Below are 18,792 nucleotides of genomic sequence, written 5' to 3'. Positions count from 1 at the left end.
CACAAGATCACAAGATCACAAGATAAGGGAGCAGAAGCAGGCCATTCGGCCCATCGAGTCTGCTCCAAGGAAAAGGGAAAAAGAAATGGGGTGGGAAAAAAAGAGAGAGAAAAAAAAAACTATTCTAATCCCATTTGCCAGCCTTATCCCCATATCCCTTGATACCCTGACTATTTAGATATCTGTCTATCTCCTCCTTGAACACCCCCACTGATCTGGCCTCCACTGCTGTGCGTGGCAAGGAGTTCCACAATTTCACCACCCTCTGGGTAAAGAAACTTCTCCTCATCTCTGTCTTGAAACTGTACCCTCTAATTCTAAGATTGTGCCCTCTGGTCCTGGACACGCCCACCAAGGGAAACAGCCTAGCCACATCTACTCTATCCTTACCTGTCAACATTTTAAATGTCGCTACGAGGTCCCCTCTCATCCTTCTGTACTCCAGCGAGTACAGTCCAAGAGCCGACAAACGCTCATCGTACTTAAGCCCTTTCATTCCTGGAATCATTCTCGTAAATCTCCTCTGAACCCTCTCCAACGTCAGCACATCCTTCCTAAGATGCGGGGCCCAAAACTGCGCACAGTATTCCAAATGAGGCCTCACTAGCGCCCCGTAGAGCCTCATCAACACTTCCTTACTTTTATACACTATACCTCTCGAGATGAATGCCAACATAGCATTCGCTTTCTTAACCACCGATCCAACCTGGTGGTTAACTTTTAAGGTATCTTGTATAAGTACCCCCAAGTCCCTTTGTACTACCGCACTATCAATCTTCTCTCCTTCTAGATAATAATCTACCCGCTTATTTCTACTTCCAAAGTGTACAACTGCACATTTCTCAACATTGAATCTCATCTGCCATTTTCTTGCCCATTCTCCTAAACTGTCTAGGTCCCTCTGCATTCTTTCTATTTCCTCTATGCTCCCTACTCCTCCACTTATCTTGGTGTCATCCGCAAACTTAGCCACACAACCATTTATTCCATCATCCAAATCATTGATGTACAAGGTAAAAAGGAGAGGCCCCAACACCGACCCTTGCGGCACACCACTAGTAACCGGTAACCAACCAGAACGAGATCCTTTTATTTCCACCCTTTGCTTCCTGCCAACCAGCCAATTCTCCACCCATTTTGCTACCCTGCCCATAATTCCATGACCTCTCATCTTATTAATGCATGTCAGCAGAGACACAGAGATTGCTGTGGGGGAAAAGGATCTTAATTCACAGGGTACAAGCACCAGTACTGTAGAAAAAGGAAGCTGCTCCATTGGGATGGGCATCACTTGAATCAAGCTGCATTCTTGCAAATCAAATGACTTCAGCTGCAGATAAAGCTGTAAACTAAACAGCTGAAGGGGTGTGTTCAGGTGAAGGGATATTAAGAAAGTTAATGAGAAAGGATAAGATATTGGATAGTAAAATAACCAGAGGATGTCAACAAAGAAAAGAATTTATGAAGGTAACAATATGCCTCCAATTAGAGTCAGGGTAAGCAAAAATGGTAAACAAGAAAAATTGGAGGTTCTTTAGCTGAATACTGAAATGGCACAAATAGAAATAAATGGGTAAAAATCTAATTGGATTATGGAGCTGTTTTGAAGAAGTAATCCATAGTTTTCTACAAATACATATCCTTTTGAAGCACAAAAATACAAGAGGACAAGTGGTCCAACCATGGCAAATAAGAGAAGTTAAAGATTGTATTAGATCACTCCTGAAATGGTAACTGTTTCTTGCTCCACAGCAGCTGCCTAACCTGCTGAGTATTACTAGCATTTTGTGTTTCATTTTTTGCATACCTATAATTTTTTTAAACAAGCTGCTTTGTCTTAATGTTTCACCATTATATTTCTCCACATTTATTTTATTTTCTACCCCCCCTCCTCCCACCATCCAGTCCATTATTCCTCGAAGGCACTGACCTCGTCCCAGAGGTGTGTAGGTGCACTCAGCTGCAGTAGGCATGCTGTTTTCACTTTTTCTGCTGTTGTTTCTCCCATACTGGCTATGTTTTATAAATAAGCACTTGCATTTTTTGATTTCTTTTTCACTTTACACAGATTATGAAGATTACTTTTTCTGATAACAGATGCGATATCATACACAGTACTAAAAACTCATTATGTGTGCACATAACACTGATCAACCAGACAGACTTTATGGGCCATTTAAGACAGAGGGACAATAGTTTTTTTTTAAATTATGCATCTGTACTGCAAGGAATGCATTGAAGTGAAAATTGATTTTTTAAAATTTTATTTCAATGTATTCCTTGCAGGATAGATGCATTGTTTCCAATCAGATTGCATCTCATTGCTGTAGCAAACCAATTGACTATTTGTTTGCACAGATCCACTGATTGAAACTGCTTCATCCCAAACAGGTGGATGGTTATCATTCCGTGCATCAAAAGCTCACTGCAGAGATGGCCGATCACTCTAACCTGGTCCGTAGCTTGCTGATTTGGGCAGAAGATGCACGTCTAATGGGAGACATGTGAGTAGTGGATGCTGCAGTGCTGCATAACAGTCCATCAGTTGAAAGGTTATCAACCTAAAATGTCAGCTGTCTTTCTTCCCCCACATGCTGCCTGACCTTGTGAATATCCCCACCATTTTCTGTTTTCATTTCAGATTTCCAGCGTCTGAATTTTTAGTTCGACATATTTCTAATGACACACTCTCAGACGTGACTTCTTTTGGATAAGGAACTAACCCAAGTCCCCACCTGCTATTTTTGGTGCATGTTAAAGTTCCCATGGCATTACTTTGAGGAAAGGGAGTGCTAGCTTTTTTTCTTCATTTATTGGTTATGCCAGTATTTATTCCCTGACGCCAATCGCTGTCATCTTCCTATAAATCAGTCTTTCTGGGTCAAGGATGACTTCCTTCCACTACTGTTCTGAGGGTTCTGAGGTCACCAGTGAAACCAGTGTGGGACTCACAGACCTTTGCACAAATGGGGAAGGTGATGCTTGATGTGACAGGTGGATGGGTAGTTTGTAAAAATGAAAATGCTGGATGAGAAACATTAACTGTTTCTCTTTCCACATGCTGCTAGAGTGTGACTGAGTGTTTCCAACATTTTCTGTCTTTATTATGGGTACTTTGTGAGATGGTTTGCTCCGTCACTGTTTATTATGGCCTTCTGACTCCTGAACTGTTATGAAGTTTCAGCCATGGTAAACTGGTTCTTCAACATTCTGGGTTTGTTTCATCACATTTAATTCCTTGTTCAAATATCCACTTGTCTTAACATTGAAAGTGGTAAAGCTATTGCTACCCAGGACCCTTTTGAGACTTGCTGTGCTAATTTAGTTTCCTACATTACATAATTCTGTCAGTGCTTTATACACACTAAATATTTCTTTACATTTGTGAGAATTAAATTGAATATGCAGTTGTTTATATTTAAACAGATTACCTAATTAAATTCTTGAAACAAATAATGTCTTCCACTGCACTAATTTCCGTGTTCATGTTGTTTGAAGTTTGTTTTTGAATAGGGACATTAATAGAAAGAAACAATGGTTTAAGCTTTGGATATGGGGCATCCCACCTAGTAACTCCCTCACAAGTCACATTTGTTTCCACGTGTTTTAAACTTAATGTATCCAGTCTAACCCTGTATCTCCTCAATATACTTATGTGAAAAGTATCTATCATAACTGATGACCAGTTATACCCTGGTGTCAGAGAGACATTCAAGCCTTTTGCCATCAGTTGTGCTACATTACTCCGGAGTGCTTGTTGTTTTGTTCCAATTCTGGAATGTGGAACACCATATTTAACACTAATTTACGGTGTATTTTTACCAAACAGACAGCAGCAAGAGTTCAAAAGGTGGCCCACAATCACCTTCTCCAGGGCAACAAATGCAACCTCACCTGTAATGTTCATGTTCCAAAAGTGTTTTAAAGAGATGCTCTTTACTAAATTATTAATGCCTGACACTTAGGTAGTATGTAGATTATACAGTTTAAGGATCTCATAGATAAATTGAGGCCAGTGTTATCAATATAAAAAAGCAAATGAGGTCATGTAACAGGAATATTAAGAGAGAGGAAGAAATATTGAGGATAGAAAGAAAGAAGGAAGGAAGGAGTGATGCTTTATTAGAAATAACCAAAACAATATGTGGAGGACACTCACCTTTCAAATAGTGCTTACCCTGTTGAGTCCTCAAATCTTTTTTTCCATAATCTTTTTTCTTTCTCCATTTAGGGCAAATATGAAGAAGGGATACATGGAACTTTATGACTTAAATCGAGATTTGATAAATGGTTATAAGATTCGCTGTAACAACCACACAGAGCTTCTGAGCTGTCTACGAGCAGTAAATCAGGCGATCCAGAGGGCAGGACGCCTACGAGGTGGGTTAGAACATGGTACAGTGACCTCTGTAGTAAATGCACGTGGTTATAAAGATAACTGATAGATGAACAACAACTTTTATTACCCTTACCCTAGAGATAGGTCCCAAAGTATATCATAGGAGTTGTATCCCATAGATTTTGATATATAGTCACATGGGTGATATTAGGCCACATGAACTTGCTTGGTCAAAGGAGAAAAGTGAGGTTGAGAGGTAAAAGAGGTGGAGAGAGGGAATGCCAAGGTTTAAATTTTTGGAACTGCAGGTGTACAGGCATTTTGAGAGGTTGCAAGTTAACATAGGTGAATTACTTTGGAGATACAAGTATTTAACAACAGATATGCTAGCTCACTTGAGATCCAGTGAAAGTTATTCAGGATAGGGAATGTTTTATGAAGAGCCACAAGAGATTCTGCAGATGCTGGAATCTGGAGCAACACACAAAATGCTGGAGGAACTCAGCAGGTCAAGAAGCATCTATGGAGGGAAATAAACAGTAGACATTTTGGGTCGAGACCCTTCATCAGGACTGGAAAGGAAGAGGACAAAAGCCAGAAATAAGGTGGTCGGGGGAGGGGGAGGAGCCCAAGCTGGCAATTGATAGGTGAGTCCAGTGAGAGAGGGAAGGTAGGTGGGTGGGGGAGGGGGGATGAAAGGGAGTGACGTAAGAAGCTGGGAGGATGGAAGAGACAAAGAAGTTGTTGTCGGTAGGAGAGGGTAGTAGATCATAGAAAAAAGGTGGGGAATAGAAGGGCAGGTCATGAGGTGAGGGGAAAAAGGGGTGTGGGGGCCACAAATGAAGGAAGATAAAGAGGGCTGAGATCCGTGACTACACCTCTTCCCACCGTGTCACTTGCAAGGATGCTATCCCCTTCTCCCAGTTCCACTCCCTCTTCCGCATCTGTTCCCATGATGAGGCTTTCCATTCCAGGACATCTCAGATGTCCTCTTTTTTCAGTAAACATGGTTTCCCTTCCACCACCATCAATGCAGCCCTCAACCCCATTCCCCCCCCCTCCCCCAAACATAACAAGGGCAGGGTTCCCCTTGTCCTCACCTACCACCCCACGAGCGTCCACATCCAACATTTATTGCATCCAGTGTGGCCTCCCCTACATCGGTGAGACCCGACACAGAATGGGTGACCACTTTGTCGAGCACCTTCGCTCCGTCAACCACAAAAGTAAGGATGTCCCGGTGGCAGCCACTTCAATTCCACTTCCCACTCCCGAACCGACATATCTATCCACGGCCTCCTCTGCTGCCACGTTGAGGCCAGATGCAGGTTGGAGGAACAACACCTCATATTCCGCCTTGGTAGTGTCCAACTTCTGGTAACCCCCCCCCCACTTTATCTTTGTCTTGTTTCCTGTGGCCCCCTCACCCCTTCCCTTTCCCCTCCTCCACCCTCATGACCTGCCCTCTCCTACCGGATTCCTCCTCCTCCAGCCCTTCTACCTACCTGTTGTTCCGTCACTCCCTTTCATCCCCCCCCCCCCCCCACCCACCTGCCAGCCTGTGCTTCTCCCCCTCCCCCAACCTCCTTATTCTAGCTTCTGCCCTCTTCCTTTCCATCCTGATCAAGGATCTCGACCTGAAAAGTTGACTCTTCATTTCCCTGCATCGATGCTGCCAGGCCTATTGAGTTCCTCCAGCATTTTGTGTATGTTGTTATATAAAGAGGACTTGGTACAAGACACAATATTGGCATCATTTTGGATGACTTCAAATAAAGCAAGGGAGGTAGGACAAGAGAAGTGCATTGAAATAGTCATGGATTAGGTTTCAGCATCAAGGAAGGAGAGTCTTAGTGGTGCTATAGAAACCTCATCTCAAGATCAGTGTCAAGGTTGTAAAAAGTCTAGTTGAGCTTTAGACACTTGCCAGAGAGAAGCATGAATTGTTGGTCAGAAAATGGAGACTAGATTCCATCTTCTCAATATTTAGTTGGAGAAAAGTTCTGCTTGTCCAAAATTGGATGTCAGATAAGCAGATTCAGTGTTGAGAAGTGGAGGGGAAAAGAGAGGATGGTGAAGTAGACCTGATATTATTACCTTGCATGTAGAACTTGCATATTTTCAAATGATGCCTATCGATGAGAAATAAATCATGAAGGATGCAGGAGTTCACTGAGCAGGATCAGGAAGGGAAGCTATTGGTTGCAACAGAATAGAAAAGAATGGGTGGCCCGATACGGTTGACCACTGATGGAGAGGGAGTTGAAAGGGATGAGTTGTTGTTGTTTACCTGTGCCACATTGAGTGTCATTAATGATTTTGATGAGAGCTATTTTGAGCTGGTAAAAGGTGCAGAAACCAGATTTGCGGGATTCAGATTTGCAGTTGTGGGAAAGATTGCACATTTAAGGTTTTGTTAAGGAAAGGAAGGTTGGAGAAACAGTAATAATTTGCAGCAAGGGAGACATCAAGGATTTCTTATTTGAGGTGAGGCCTGATGATGGCAGATTCAGGGTATAGTAGCAAAGAAAAGAGAATAGTTAACAATAATCACCTCATTTCCTTTCCTGGCTCCAGTGTTAGATAGTGAGCAGTTTAGTGGGAATAAGATCAAGAGAGCAGGAGGTGGGTCTAAACACCAGTTGAATATTGAGAGAACATGAGAGAAGATAGGAGGGAAACTATGGAAAGATTGATTATTACGTGGTAGGGCAGTGGGAGTTTTAGACTTAGTGGAAAAAGGAGGAAAACGAGTGAGGCAGCTGAATAGTTGATCTCATTATCAGCGACCAAGACGTCTGTACTTCTGTTGGTCATGAGGGTGGAGGAGATAGAGGGGGTTAAAGAAGGTGACTGTTATTTTTGTATTTCAGATGAAAATGTTTAAAGTTACTTCAGTAGCACCCCTCAAAGGACAAAGGCAGCTAGGGCTTGGAACCATCAACAGATGCAGGTTCCCCTTCACACTTGGTATTGGTGTTCTTCCATTGTTGTTGGCTCCAATTCCTGGAACTTCCAATTTAACAACATTGCGAGTAACTACCACCTCAAGGGTAATTAAGATCAGACAAAAAAATGCTAGCCTTTCCACTGATGCCCATGTGTCATAAATTAATTAGAAAAAGCTTCAGGCTCACTTTCTATTAACTGAAATCTTCCTGACTATTAGCTTGTGTGAAAGGATTACACTGATTGGTTGCAACTGAATGAAAGGTGTCCTTTGTGCATTGATGACATTACTTAATTTTCTCTTTTTTTTTTCCGTCTTTTTATCTTCCAGTTGGGAAGCCCAAGACCCAGGTGGTCTCCGCATGCAGAGATGCCATAAAAAATAATAACGTCAATGCACTTTTCAAAATCATTCGTGCTGGCAGCACCTTGTCCTGAAAAGCTCAGAGGTCAAAGACCAAGCAGACAGAAGAGCTAGAGTTAGTTCATAAAGAGGAACGACACAGAGATCACACAGATGTGCGGAATTGAGCGTGTGTCATCTCCAAGCCACTGTGAGCAGATTCAGCTGGATGACTAGGATTATCCCAACCATAACCATCGTGTTTTAGATATCACTGGATCAGTGAGTACTAGGATTTAAAATGTACCACTGAATGTTTATAGATTGAAGACGTGATTTACTTTGTACTTTTATCTACCCTCTCAATCTCATATCCACCCTAACCACTATTGGGTTAACTGTAAATCAATCAAAAGTAGAATACTTGTACTCTAATGTGGTCAGTGTCAGCAGACTAGCTTTGAACTTGAAAATTCTGGCCAAATATGATCCTTATGTTATATGCTTCTGAAACAGTAGATGGCAACACTGCATCATATATGAATCTTGTGAGGATGAAGTATATTCCTTATCAGTAAGTAGTTGCATTGTTAGAGTTATAAACATCAAGCCTTTCCAGAATGATAACTGACATCGGTCATTTCGTTCCTAAACCAGGCACATTCCTTGTACAAATTCTTATGAAGCTTTTTAAATTGAAGTAAACTAATACTGCATCTATTTAGAGATGCAGAATCTCCAGATACCGTACTTTAACCCCCATTACATAGAATAAATTCTCATAATATAAATCTATTGGTGTTGGCTTCAGCATGTCTAATGTTCACCTGTAGTTTCAATGATGCCTTTTTATTTCTCCCAGGCTGCTAACCTATTGCATTATACAAAGCTTCAGCAACCCATATTTCCCTAAGCAACACACAACAGATGCTGGAGGAACTCACAGATCAGGCCTGATCTATGAGTGCCACCAGCGTCTTTCTTGTGTCTCCATATTTCCCTAACCTTCTTAATTTCTAACAAGTTCCTCAATCCCACCAAATGTTCCAATAGCCTCACTATATCCCGCCCAATTTTAACTACACTAACCTATATTCTCCAACCCCTTCCAAAAGTCTCTGCATCAGTCAACTACTATCATAACAAATTGAGTCCGCTCTATTCCCTGTCAAATTTGTAGCCACCTTTTCTGTTCACTACCCATGTAACCATTTTCGGGATCTCATTGTCACTACATTAGCAGCCCCTTATACAGTTACTGACGCCTAGTTACGACAAATTCCTCAGTGGTCCATGCAGGCAACTGTTCCCTGGTACCCACTCTCCATGTTTGGAACATCCTAAAGCCATGAGAAACACTATATAAATGCAGCCCTTTTGTTTTATTCCTGAAGAACAATACCTCTCTGCAGTTTTGATCCCTACCAAAAGAAGGATTTACTTGCCTTTGGAGGTGATTCACCAAAATGATAGGGCTGACCTGTGAGGTGAGACCTTGTAGGATGGGCCTTTACTTGTATTTTTCATTTTTCTAACCTCATAAGGCTTGACGTTAGATACTGAGAAGTTGAATGTCTGTCTTGAGAATCTAGATCTTGGTTATAAACACGTGATTTTGGAGTGATTATTTAGAACTGAGATAGGGAAAAATTTCTTCACATGGAAAGTTGTGGATCTTTGGCCACCTAAAGGACATTGAGAATTATGGGAAATGGGCAGGAAAGTGAAGTTGATGTTCAGGATAAATCTGGTAGCAAGAAGAAACAGGCAAGAGGGACCAAATGGTCAACAGGCATTCCTAGATCTTAAGAGGATAACAATATAAATATCATTTTAGTGTTGTTTTGCAGTTTGTACATATTAGCTGCTACTAAATTATAATAAAAAGACTTTGAAGGAATGTTGTAAATTCATGTGAACTAATTTTCTCTCTTTTATTAGTTTGTTCTCTAAATATGCAAGCTATTTAGCACTGAGTTTCAAGAGGCAATGACTGAGGAGTCCAACCACCCCCCCAATTTAATAATAGATACTTACAATGCAGGAAATATTTTTCCTGCTCAACTTTAAACTGATGTTAAAAAGGAATTGGACATACAGTGGGTATTTCCCTCACTGTTCTTGCACCTATTCTAACAGTGCAGATGAGGTAAAAATTTCACATCTTTGCTTGCTATGATGGTACCACATGAAATTAATCAGTCAGAGTAACAAACTTTGCATTTAAAAGTGGCACATCACATCCATGAGGAAAACAAAACACTAAATTCCAAAGTTAGGTTAGGAATACTAGGCATCGAGGTCAAGGGCAGAAATTTTTGCCACTAATTTTAGAATTGAGGGAGGAATCTAGAAAGCCAGAGTTGGATGATCAAGGAGCTAAGAAGGTAGAATAGGACCAGACCATGTAAGAAGTATGAATCTGCATGAGGATTTAATCAACGCATTAGGAATTGAGAGCCAGTGCAAAGGTAATAGGCAGATATTGGCAATGGATTTTAAGTTTGTGGAGGGTGAATGTGGAAGGCTGCTGATAAAATATGGAAAATAGGATTGGTAATTATAAAAATGTGATTAAGAGTTTTGTGCAGCAAGCAAAGAAGACATGGGTAGGGAACATTACAAAAGATAAAGGCAATCATGGCTCAGTGAATTTATAACTGATCAAGCAGTGGTCAGTAATGTTATGTACAGTCCCCCATTGTGGAGTTGGTGTCTGAGTTATTGTCAGATATGGCTCTCTTGTTGTCAAGTTCTCCAAAACAACCTACACTGACATTTCGGTGCAAAACTGAGGAGTAGTTTAAACCCCTGGATTAATCCAAGACCATGCCTGCCCTGTCTGAAGAATGCAAAAGATTCCTTGGCACAGTTCAATGAAGAGCAAAGAATTCTTCTTTCCCATTATTTATACCTTAACACATCTGCACAAAATCATCAGGTCATTATCAATTGCTATGTATCAATTCCTAATTACAATGCACTTCATATTCAAAGGTACCGGATTGCTGAGAGTGTTTTGGAACATTATAAGAGGGACGCATATAGAAGGCATTTTAATTAAATAGGCTCTTAGTAGTTTAAAAAAGTGTAAGTTTTTCTGGTCATAGTCATTCAGCGCAGAATTAGCCCACACCAACCATCAAGCACCCATTTACACCAATCCCATTTTATTCTCTCCACATTCCTATCAACTTCCCCCAGGGTCAACATACAATGACCAATTAACCTACCAACCTGCATGTCTTTACAATGTGGGAGAAACCATAGCACCCAGACAGTCACACCAACAGCACTGGAGGTCAGAATTGAACTTGGGTCACTGTATCATACATGGTAGAAGAAATCATGCTGAACTATCAGTAGACTAGGAAATAAGCATGCAAACCTTCACATTGAATAAGTAGCACGAAGGCTAATGAGGAGTGTGCTATCACAAGTCCAACACAAAGTCTAAGCAAGAAACAATGTGACAATGCCATGATCCCATTGCAATCAAAGCAAGGGCCAAGACAAGGCTGGTTTTAATACCACACTTACTTTATTTTCATAAACAGTTATTAGTTACATTAAGTGAATTAATTGTGGTATCCACAGCTGTGGTCTGGTATCAGATCAACAATCTCCACAACAAAGGATCAGTTATACAAAAAAAAGTTTCAATAACACTACATTTATCACGAGATCTGAACGAGACTCCCAGCAATTTTTCACCTCTTCATTTTATCATTGCCCAAACTGCAGTTGAGGTTGGGAACAGGGAAATCAAATTATCTACAAAACATTGAGTAATGGAACGAGATTCACTATATCTACAGTAATCAGAGCAGCTCTTTTGTATCCTGTGTTACAGAAAGCATAAAGAACAGGCCATCTAGGACAAATTAGTTAACACACCAATGCTTGGAAATGCCTTCACATTTAAAACAACATCAAATATGATGCTTTCCCTTTGCACAAGTTAAAATAATTGAATACAAGATTACTATTACATTGGCACAGTCCCCTAATATATACCATGGCACTGACTGACAAAAATAAAACAGGTCTTGCGAAAGCCTGCTAACAGATTGTAAAGGCTCATGTAGCTACATTTACCGAAATAAAATTCACGATGATTGCAACTCATGCAAGAAAAAAAGGCAGTAGGCAGCCTTTATTCAAGTTAGGCTAGAAAACTGCAGACTGCTACAGTGAAGGAATGGAGCAATCTCTACACTTTTTCTTAAACTGCCCCATACCAAAACTAGTAAGGAACAAACATCCTTCAGAGTGGTAGGGGTCAGCCATGCTTTTTTTTTCTACCTCCCATCACCTTTTAACACGACACCTCCATGGTGTGCGACATATTCTGAGTAACCTGGCCCACACTGTCGCTGCTGTTGGTTTGGGTGCAAATACGTGGACGTTGCCCATCTACTGAGCTGGCACTGGTCAGCGAGGCTGTGCGTGAACGAGCCAGTCGTGTCATACTAGCAGATGCCACTGTGTGTGAAAGAGAAAGAGAGAGAGAGAGACAGCGTAATTCATTATGTTACTTAATCAACCCACGAGTTCAACCAAAATCAGCCAAAGCCATTTTAACTGCAAAAATTTACTGAAGCAGCAATCTGGGGCAATTTTTACTGATGCTCAGATACCAAGGACAGTCACAGGGGGTTTATTCAGTGGTTTGTAGAAAACCAGACAATATGTATCCCCTATGAGCACCCATATCACATTTTACATAATCTGCCTATAGGAAAGCACAGTTATATGCCATGCCATTTGGAATGGTATTCAAAAGTCATGCACTTAATTTCTAATGGAGTTTTACAGGTCCATCATGCGGATGATGATACTGTTTCACAGCTTTCACGTGCAATTTCAGGCCTAGGCTCGTGTCTAGGTCCAGAGCAGCATCTACATTCCTAGGCAGAGAGCAGGGAGAGGCCAGGGTGGCGATATTCACGTATTAGCAAGCAAGCAGTGATACATACCTTTGGCCATAGTATCCATGTAACAACTGGAATAGCTGTTGCAGCTCTCAAACCCTTTCCTATTTCCCACTATGGCAGAAAAGGAATTTTACTATTCACTGCCCCATTCCCTCTTTGTTACCAACTCGCACGTCAACATTCACCAGATTATCCTGCAGGCAGGTGAAATCGTCCCAGGTTTCCAACTTTCTTATGATCAATTCATAACAAAGGATGAGTCTATTATCCTGCATCAAGTCCTGCCCTCCAGGGCTGTATTGTACCTTTCACCTTTCCACCTGCAGATGGACTTTGGATAATAGAACCTCTAATTCTTAATATATCATGCATGACTTCAGTATTATTAGGACAATATCTCAATGCTATGCCAAGAGACTTGAAGGACAGTACAATTTAATAAGAATGACTTGTCCCAATCATGTCAGACAATCAAATTCAATCAATATCTTTTCCTTGGCTTCAAACGTAACATAGGAACAGGTGAAGTTTGGAAGACAATTTTTTTTTGCACTAAGTTTGTTCTCCAACATTTGATTTACAAAGCCCAGGGCTATATGGCTCGAACCCATTTTTAATTCCACAAACACATAATGTTTTCTATGATTTGTTTTAAATTTATATCTTGTGGATCAAGTTACTTCAAGTTAATACATTGGCTCCATCATATACCCATTAATAGTTCATTAACCCTGTCATGCCTAGGCCTCTTCTCTATAATGTTTCAAAAGTGTAACATGCGTTTTCCTAATACCTTCTCGTGGCTTAACCTCATTCAACCAAATTCTCCAAGGAAATAATTCATGTTGAAATAAAAGCAAAATATTGCAAATGCTGTAAATTTAATTTCTAATAAACATTTAACTTTAAAAATATAGGTTGCCTGGTGTGTGTTGCCTCATTCCATTCAGATAATCACACACTCACTAAAATGCTCACAAGTGATAAAGCAGCTGAGGACCATCTGAACTATAGTGACTTACAGTGGGATCACTTAGACAAGGGGCTCAGATCACACTTTAAGTTTTGCTTCTTAAATTTCCCACGAAGGGGACAATCCATCACATTATTACCCTTCTACTTATTGTCAAATAACTAGCATTTAGGGTGGGTTTAATTACAAGTTCCTGAAGCGAATGCAGAATGGGGCAATTAAACACTGCTGTTTGAGAAGCAAATCAGCTTCTGTCACTGCAACACTGATTGAGATCAAAGCCTACTAACATTGGAAAATCTCCGCTGCTCCAGCAAGCAATGTCCACCAATGTTTATCAGTATCTGATCAAGAACATAGAAACCTGTTTTGAGTAGTAATTATCAGGAATAACTTTAAATGAGATCGGCTCTGATTTCCACCTGAAAAAATAGCCTTTCTTCTAAGTTGCTGTCTTTCTATTTGCATAGCTAGTATTATCCTTACCCACCTGACTCCCATATTGAAAATGGTGTACTGAATGCTGATTAGCACTTCAGTACCTGGTTGCTCACTTTTGTCAATTAAAACAGCAGTTGGAATTTTTGCGGCAGGGGCACAGGGGTCTGGGCTTAACTTTGAGGTTTTAAAATCCGATCATCTGTAGACTCTGAGGCAGAAGAGGAAAGGTAGGGAAATATACAATTCCATTTGAAAAATATGACTTTCTCCTCTGGTTGCCATTTTAAAAGTCTCAAAACACACCAACTGAAAAGTGTTGGTGCAATATCAAACAGGACAAACTTCATTAAATTCAGGGAAAGGTTCACCACAATGGATACGTTGTTCCTTCGTGTTTCAACTGCATTGTCAGTATAACTAAATCAGATGCTTACTAAATGTTTTTACAATATCCCCCATCTGACTTCACTATACTATATACTACACACTGTATAATCAATAGGTTCTTTTCCCTCACATCCAACAGATCCATTGGTTATGGTCATGGAATACGTAGAACATGGTGTTAGATCCAGCTATCTAAAGGATTGCCGGACACACATTAAAACTTTATTGCAACACAAGAAAACACAAGAGTATTCATGCCTCCCAGAACTCAACTGTGAGTGAACTTCAAATATGGTTACCGCCAAATATTGCAGAAGATTTGCATTGGCTGTGGGAAGCTGTAGCAAGAAAGAGAACAGTTATAAATGGAGTATGGAGCACAGGTGGCAGAGTGCATGCAGTGGCAAGGGAATGGGGCCTTAACATGAAAGACAGGCTGTAGCACAAGCAATGGAATAGTTCACGAAGAAACAGGAAATGGGTACCTGCTCCACCACTCAGTCGTCTATCCACTAAATATGCAACTGAGCGTGAAATAAGGAGGTAGGAAACGCAGCGTTATAGTCTACATTGAGAGAAAAGCAGACTCACATCCAACTCATACAGGAACACATACAAGTACATATGGTCTCAACCAACTAGGACATATCTAATGACATGTATGGTCTTACATCTGGTGTCCTGAACTAGGGCTGCAACAATCAAAAGCCCATTTTGTTTTAAGAATATTCCACATTTTGTTCTCATATTTTTTTGGAGGTATGAACTAAGTTGTCAATATTATAACACAAACTTAGAAGATGTAACTTTGGTGACAAGGACAGTGTCACCCAGGCAGCAGGAAGTGCCTCGTCCAATACCTCGTTCTTCAAGTCTTGTCAGAGAGGAGTGGTTGCTCTGCCAACATTCAAGTACATTTCAGGCACCAAACCCGAGAGCTCTGGGCTTATCTTTTGTGTCAGTTTGAAATTACTACATTATGATACTAGTTCCAATCTATCATACTGGATACAGTTCCAAGTTAAAATATTACTGCTTAGAAACACTTGCTGAACTAGTCTGCTAAACTGAATTCACAATGTGGACCATTTTCTTTCTGTTTCTACCCCTCTAGCTCCTGCAAAATGGAGATGGAGATATTGTGGCTCCTGCTATTATGTCCAACTGGCCCAACATGCATATCCCACTCCACATTCCTCAGGTCTCTCATCTCCTGAGCATCCTCAACTCTTGCTTCAGCTTCCTTGGCCCCCTTCTTCTTCCACCAATCATTGGACAGTTTTTCCATCAAACTTTCAGTCCTCCCTCCAAAACATTCTCCATTCTTCTAAGGTACCTTGAGGATATATTGTGCATTGAAGGTAGAATATAAATTATTGGCCCCAGTCTTCAGTTTAAAAATGGTCGGCTCAGCCACTATTTACCACTTCATTTGGCAACTGCTCAAGACTGTCCCAAATCTGCAGTGCAGTTCTGCACTGCACTGATAGATTACTTGGAGGTATGGGGACATTTTGAGCTCACTGGTCCCCTGCCCCTGCAGCATGCTCTTTCTTATAGTGTGCTTGCAGACACAGTCTTCCACTAGAAAGATCGCTCCCAGTTGATCAAGCAGGTCCAGCATAGCATAGAGTGTCTATTGGCATTTGTGTAGGGTTCCATCCCCACAATGACACTCATTCAGGCCCTGACCTCAGGCTCATTAGCTGTCAAAACTGTAGCTTCAGTTAAATGCCTTGGCAAGCATTACTAAACACTAAGTAACACTTTGCACACAAACAATTAAACACATCTATATTAACTGAATTAAGTCAAATAAAAAGGAAATTAACTTCTATTTATTGCTTTGTGAGTAGCCCATTCATCCCACTTATTCTGGGAAACCCGCCTGCTAAACTAGTGCCAGGTTAACTTGGTGTAAATCCGGTCAGCCCATTGAAATCCATGGAAAGGAACAGCTGTCCACAGAACTGTGAGAACTTGTCAATCTACTTTAATTGATTTAAACATATTTGATTGTTGTGTGTGTGTGTGTGTGTGTGTGTGTGTGTGTGTGTGTGTGCGCACGCGCGCATGCGGCACTATGTTTTGTAATAATTTTAATCTTTAAAATACCACTGTTTTGGACAGAGCGTGGCTGTTTCTAAATTGTTGTGAAAGTCAATTTCACCTTTGATGGCTGGTGAGTCAGGAGTGGAGTCACAGCAGCTGTCAACGCCATTGTGGGGCAGAACTTGGCATTTATGCTGCTGGACCACCCCAATCAGATGGGAGCTGGCCTCCCAGTGGCAGACTGCACCCGGGGCATGCTGTGGGAACGAATGTGTTCCAAGGGTGAGCAGCTGCAAAAGAACTGGCCAATCTTGTAATTACAGGACACGCCTTCTGGATTTAATGTCAAAAGCTAGAAAAGGGCGACTCAGAAACAGTCGAGCAGTGTAATGTAAACCTGCACCACATATTCTCCCAATTTAAGACCCCACATCAAGACCATAATACATAATTTCACAGTGAGCATACACCAAGGCACACAAAGTCAGAATATCAAACATTTAAACAGCAATGCAAGGAGCTCTGTTAAGAATAAACAACTCCGATAACATCATTCAGTAAGGTATTGCTGTCACTGCAAATATGTTCAAAATCAAACTTGACGCCTTTAGGTATCATTAAATAATTCATGTCAGTCGAACAAGTCACAAAAGGAAATATAAAGCATGATAATAATTGGGCCATCAAGATAAAACACTTTAAGTCCAGCTGGTAAGCAAGTTACAACACAGTTAGTTGATAGGTGTTATCTTGGAAAGTTAGAGGGACATGGTAAACACAGAAATTCAATACCCAAATTAGAATGCAATCACATTTTGGCTTCTTGTTTATATCATTTCTACTTCTGCAAATAAGAATACACTCCTGGGCAAGGTTCATCCAGGGTATTTGAAATGAATCAAACTGAAGCTTGATGACCATTGTTCATTTGGAATTACAATCGCTACTAAACATTTTGAAACACTGGAAAATGACCTTGTAACAAGAAAGATGTGCAGAAACTCTCAGAAAAGCCAAATTACCTGGATAAATTCATGCCAAACCATTCAGGAAAAATAATTAAGCCTTAATGAACTGTGATCAAAGACAAAGTCTTTAATCATGGACAGGAACAAACGTGGGACTGCTTCTGCATGAACCAGTCTAAAGTCTCACAATACTGTCAAGTAGCTAACAATTTCACCAGATGTATCAACAAGACTCTGGGCCCTGCTGGTTCAGTAATAAGTAATCTCTGACAGCAAAGGCCTTAGTGTCTGCTCCTCAACTGTTCCCTGCACTTGCCTTAAACTACGAAGTGCAAGCATGAAGGTTGGAACTTGTATATTGCCCTTTAACGTATGAAGTATAAAATGCTATACTGGTGATTTGTGGTGCAGTTTTTAATCTTAAGATTTGGAAACATTTCATATAAAATTTTCTAGTTAGTTTATAAACCACGCTATCCTCTTCACATCTTTGAAAATGAAAAGCCTGATGGGTCATCAGCAGGCAAAAACGTGCTTCACTGAGATCAATCAATCCTTCAGGTGTATCAACATACCTTCTAGATACAGGAATATGGAATATTACCATAAATTACAGTGAGTTCACATCTGAACAGCAAAACAGGCACAGAAATACAGACTGAAAATGCACAGTTTTTACAGAGGGAGACTCGACCACACAAACGGGAAGCACGTAGTTATATGCTTTGGACCACTAGCAATGGAATCACTTCTGAATATCACAGAACTATGCATTAAAGTCACAACTATTCCTAATTATCATTCTGCACTTTTTCCTCATCACTTCCCTGCTCTGGCTTGGTTAACCATGAAACAATCTCAGCTCTATGTACAAGCCACATCCAGTTTCACAGCAAGTGATCCACACAAAGAATCACACTTTCACCCAGAGTAATCTTGACAGCTAATATGGTTTTACTGGCAGTAAACACAACATAGAACATGATTGCACCACGGCAACGTTCCACAGTAGAACAGCCTCACTATCGCAACGCTCCACAATAGAACAGCCTCACCACGGCAACGTTCCACTGTAGAACAGCCTCACTATCGCAACGCTCCACAATAGAACAGCCTCACCATTGCAACACTCCACAATAGAACAGCCTCACTATCGCAACGCTCCACAATAGAATAGCCTCACCACGGCAACGCTCCACAGTAGAACAGCCTCACTATCACAACGCTCCACAATAGAATAGCCTCACCACGGCAACGCTCCACAGTAGAATAGCCTCACCACGGCAACGTTCCACTGTAGAACAGCCTCACTATTACAACGCTCCATAATAGAACAGCCTCACCACGGCAACGCTCCACAGTAGAACAGCCTCACCACGGCAACGCTCCACAGTAGAACAGCC

At 40.9% G+C, this 18,792-nt stretch overlaps 2 protein-coding genes across 8 annotated transcripts in view; one reads left to right on the top strand and one right to left on the bottom strand.

Moving 5' to 3' along the window:
* Positions 1–11,007, top strand: part of bbs2 (Bardet-Biedl syndrome 2) — a 52,984-nt gene extending 41,977 nt beyond the window's left edge. For all 3 annotated transcript variants that reach the window (XM_052027979.1, XM_052027978.1, XM_052027980.1), the window contains exons 16-18: positions 2,392–2,504; positions 4,232–4,380; positions 7,620–11,007. In XM_052027979.1, coding sequence (XP_051883939.1) covers positions 2,392–2,504; positions 4,232–4,380; positions 7,620–7,726 — 369 coding nt within the window. In that variant the 3' untranslated portion in view covers positions 7,727–11,007. The remainder of the gene's footprint in view (positions 1–2,391; positions 2,505–4,231; positions 4,381–7,619) is intronic.
* A 142-nt stretch (positions 11,008–11,149) lies between these two features.
* The window catches only part of ndrg4 (NDRG family member 4), a 120,505-nt gene continuing 112,862 nt past the window's right edge, over positions 11,150–18,792 (bottom strand). For 4 of the 5 annotated variants that reach the window (XM_052027983.1, XM_052027984.1, XM_052027981.1 and 1 more), the window contains 2 exons: positions 14,855–14,893; positions 11,150–12,116 (listed from right to left, as the gene is read on the bottom strand). In XM_052027983.1, coding sequence (XP_051883943.1) covers positions 11,950–12,116; positions 14,855–14,893 — 206 coding nt within the window. In that variant the 3' untranslated portion in view covers positions 11,150–11,949. The remainder of the gene's footprint in view (positions 12,117–14,854; positions 14,894–18,792) is intronic. The other variant, XM_052027982.1, reaches the window with a different exon arrangement.

The sequence above is a fragment of the Pristis pectinata genome, chromosome 13, assembly GCF_009764475.1.
Source record: "Pristis pectinata isolate sPriPec2 chromosome 13, sPriPec2.1.pri, whole genome shotgun sequence".
NCBI classification, from domain to species: Eukaryota; Metazoa; Chordata; class Chondrichthyes; order Rhinopristiformes; family Pristidae; genus Pristis; species Pristis pectinata.
The sequence above is the reverse complement of the archived record's forward strand: the minus strand, read 5'-3'. Positions and strand labels throughout refer to the sequence as shown.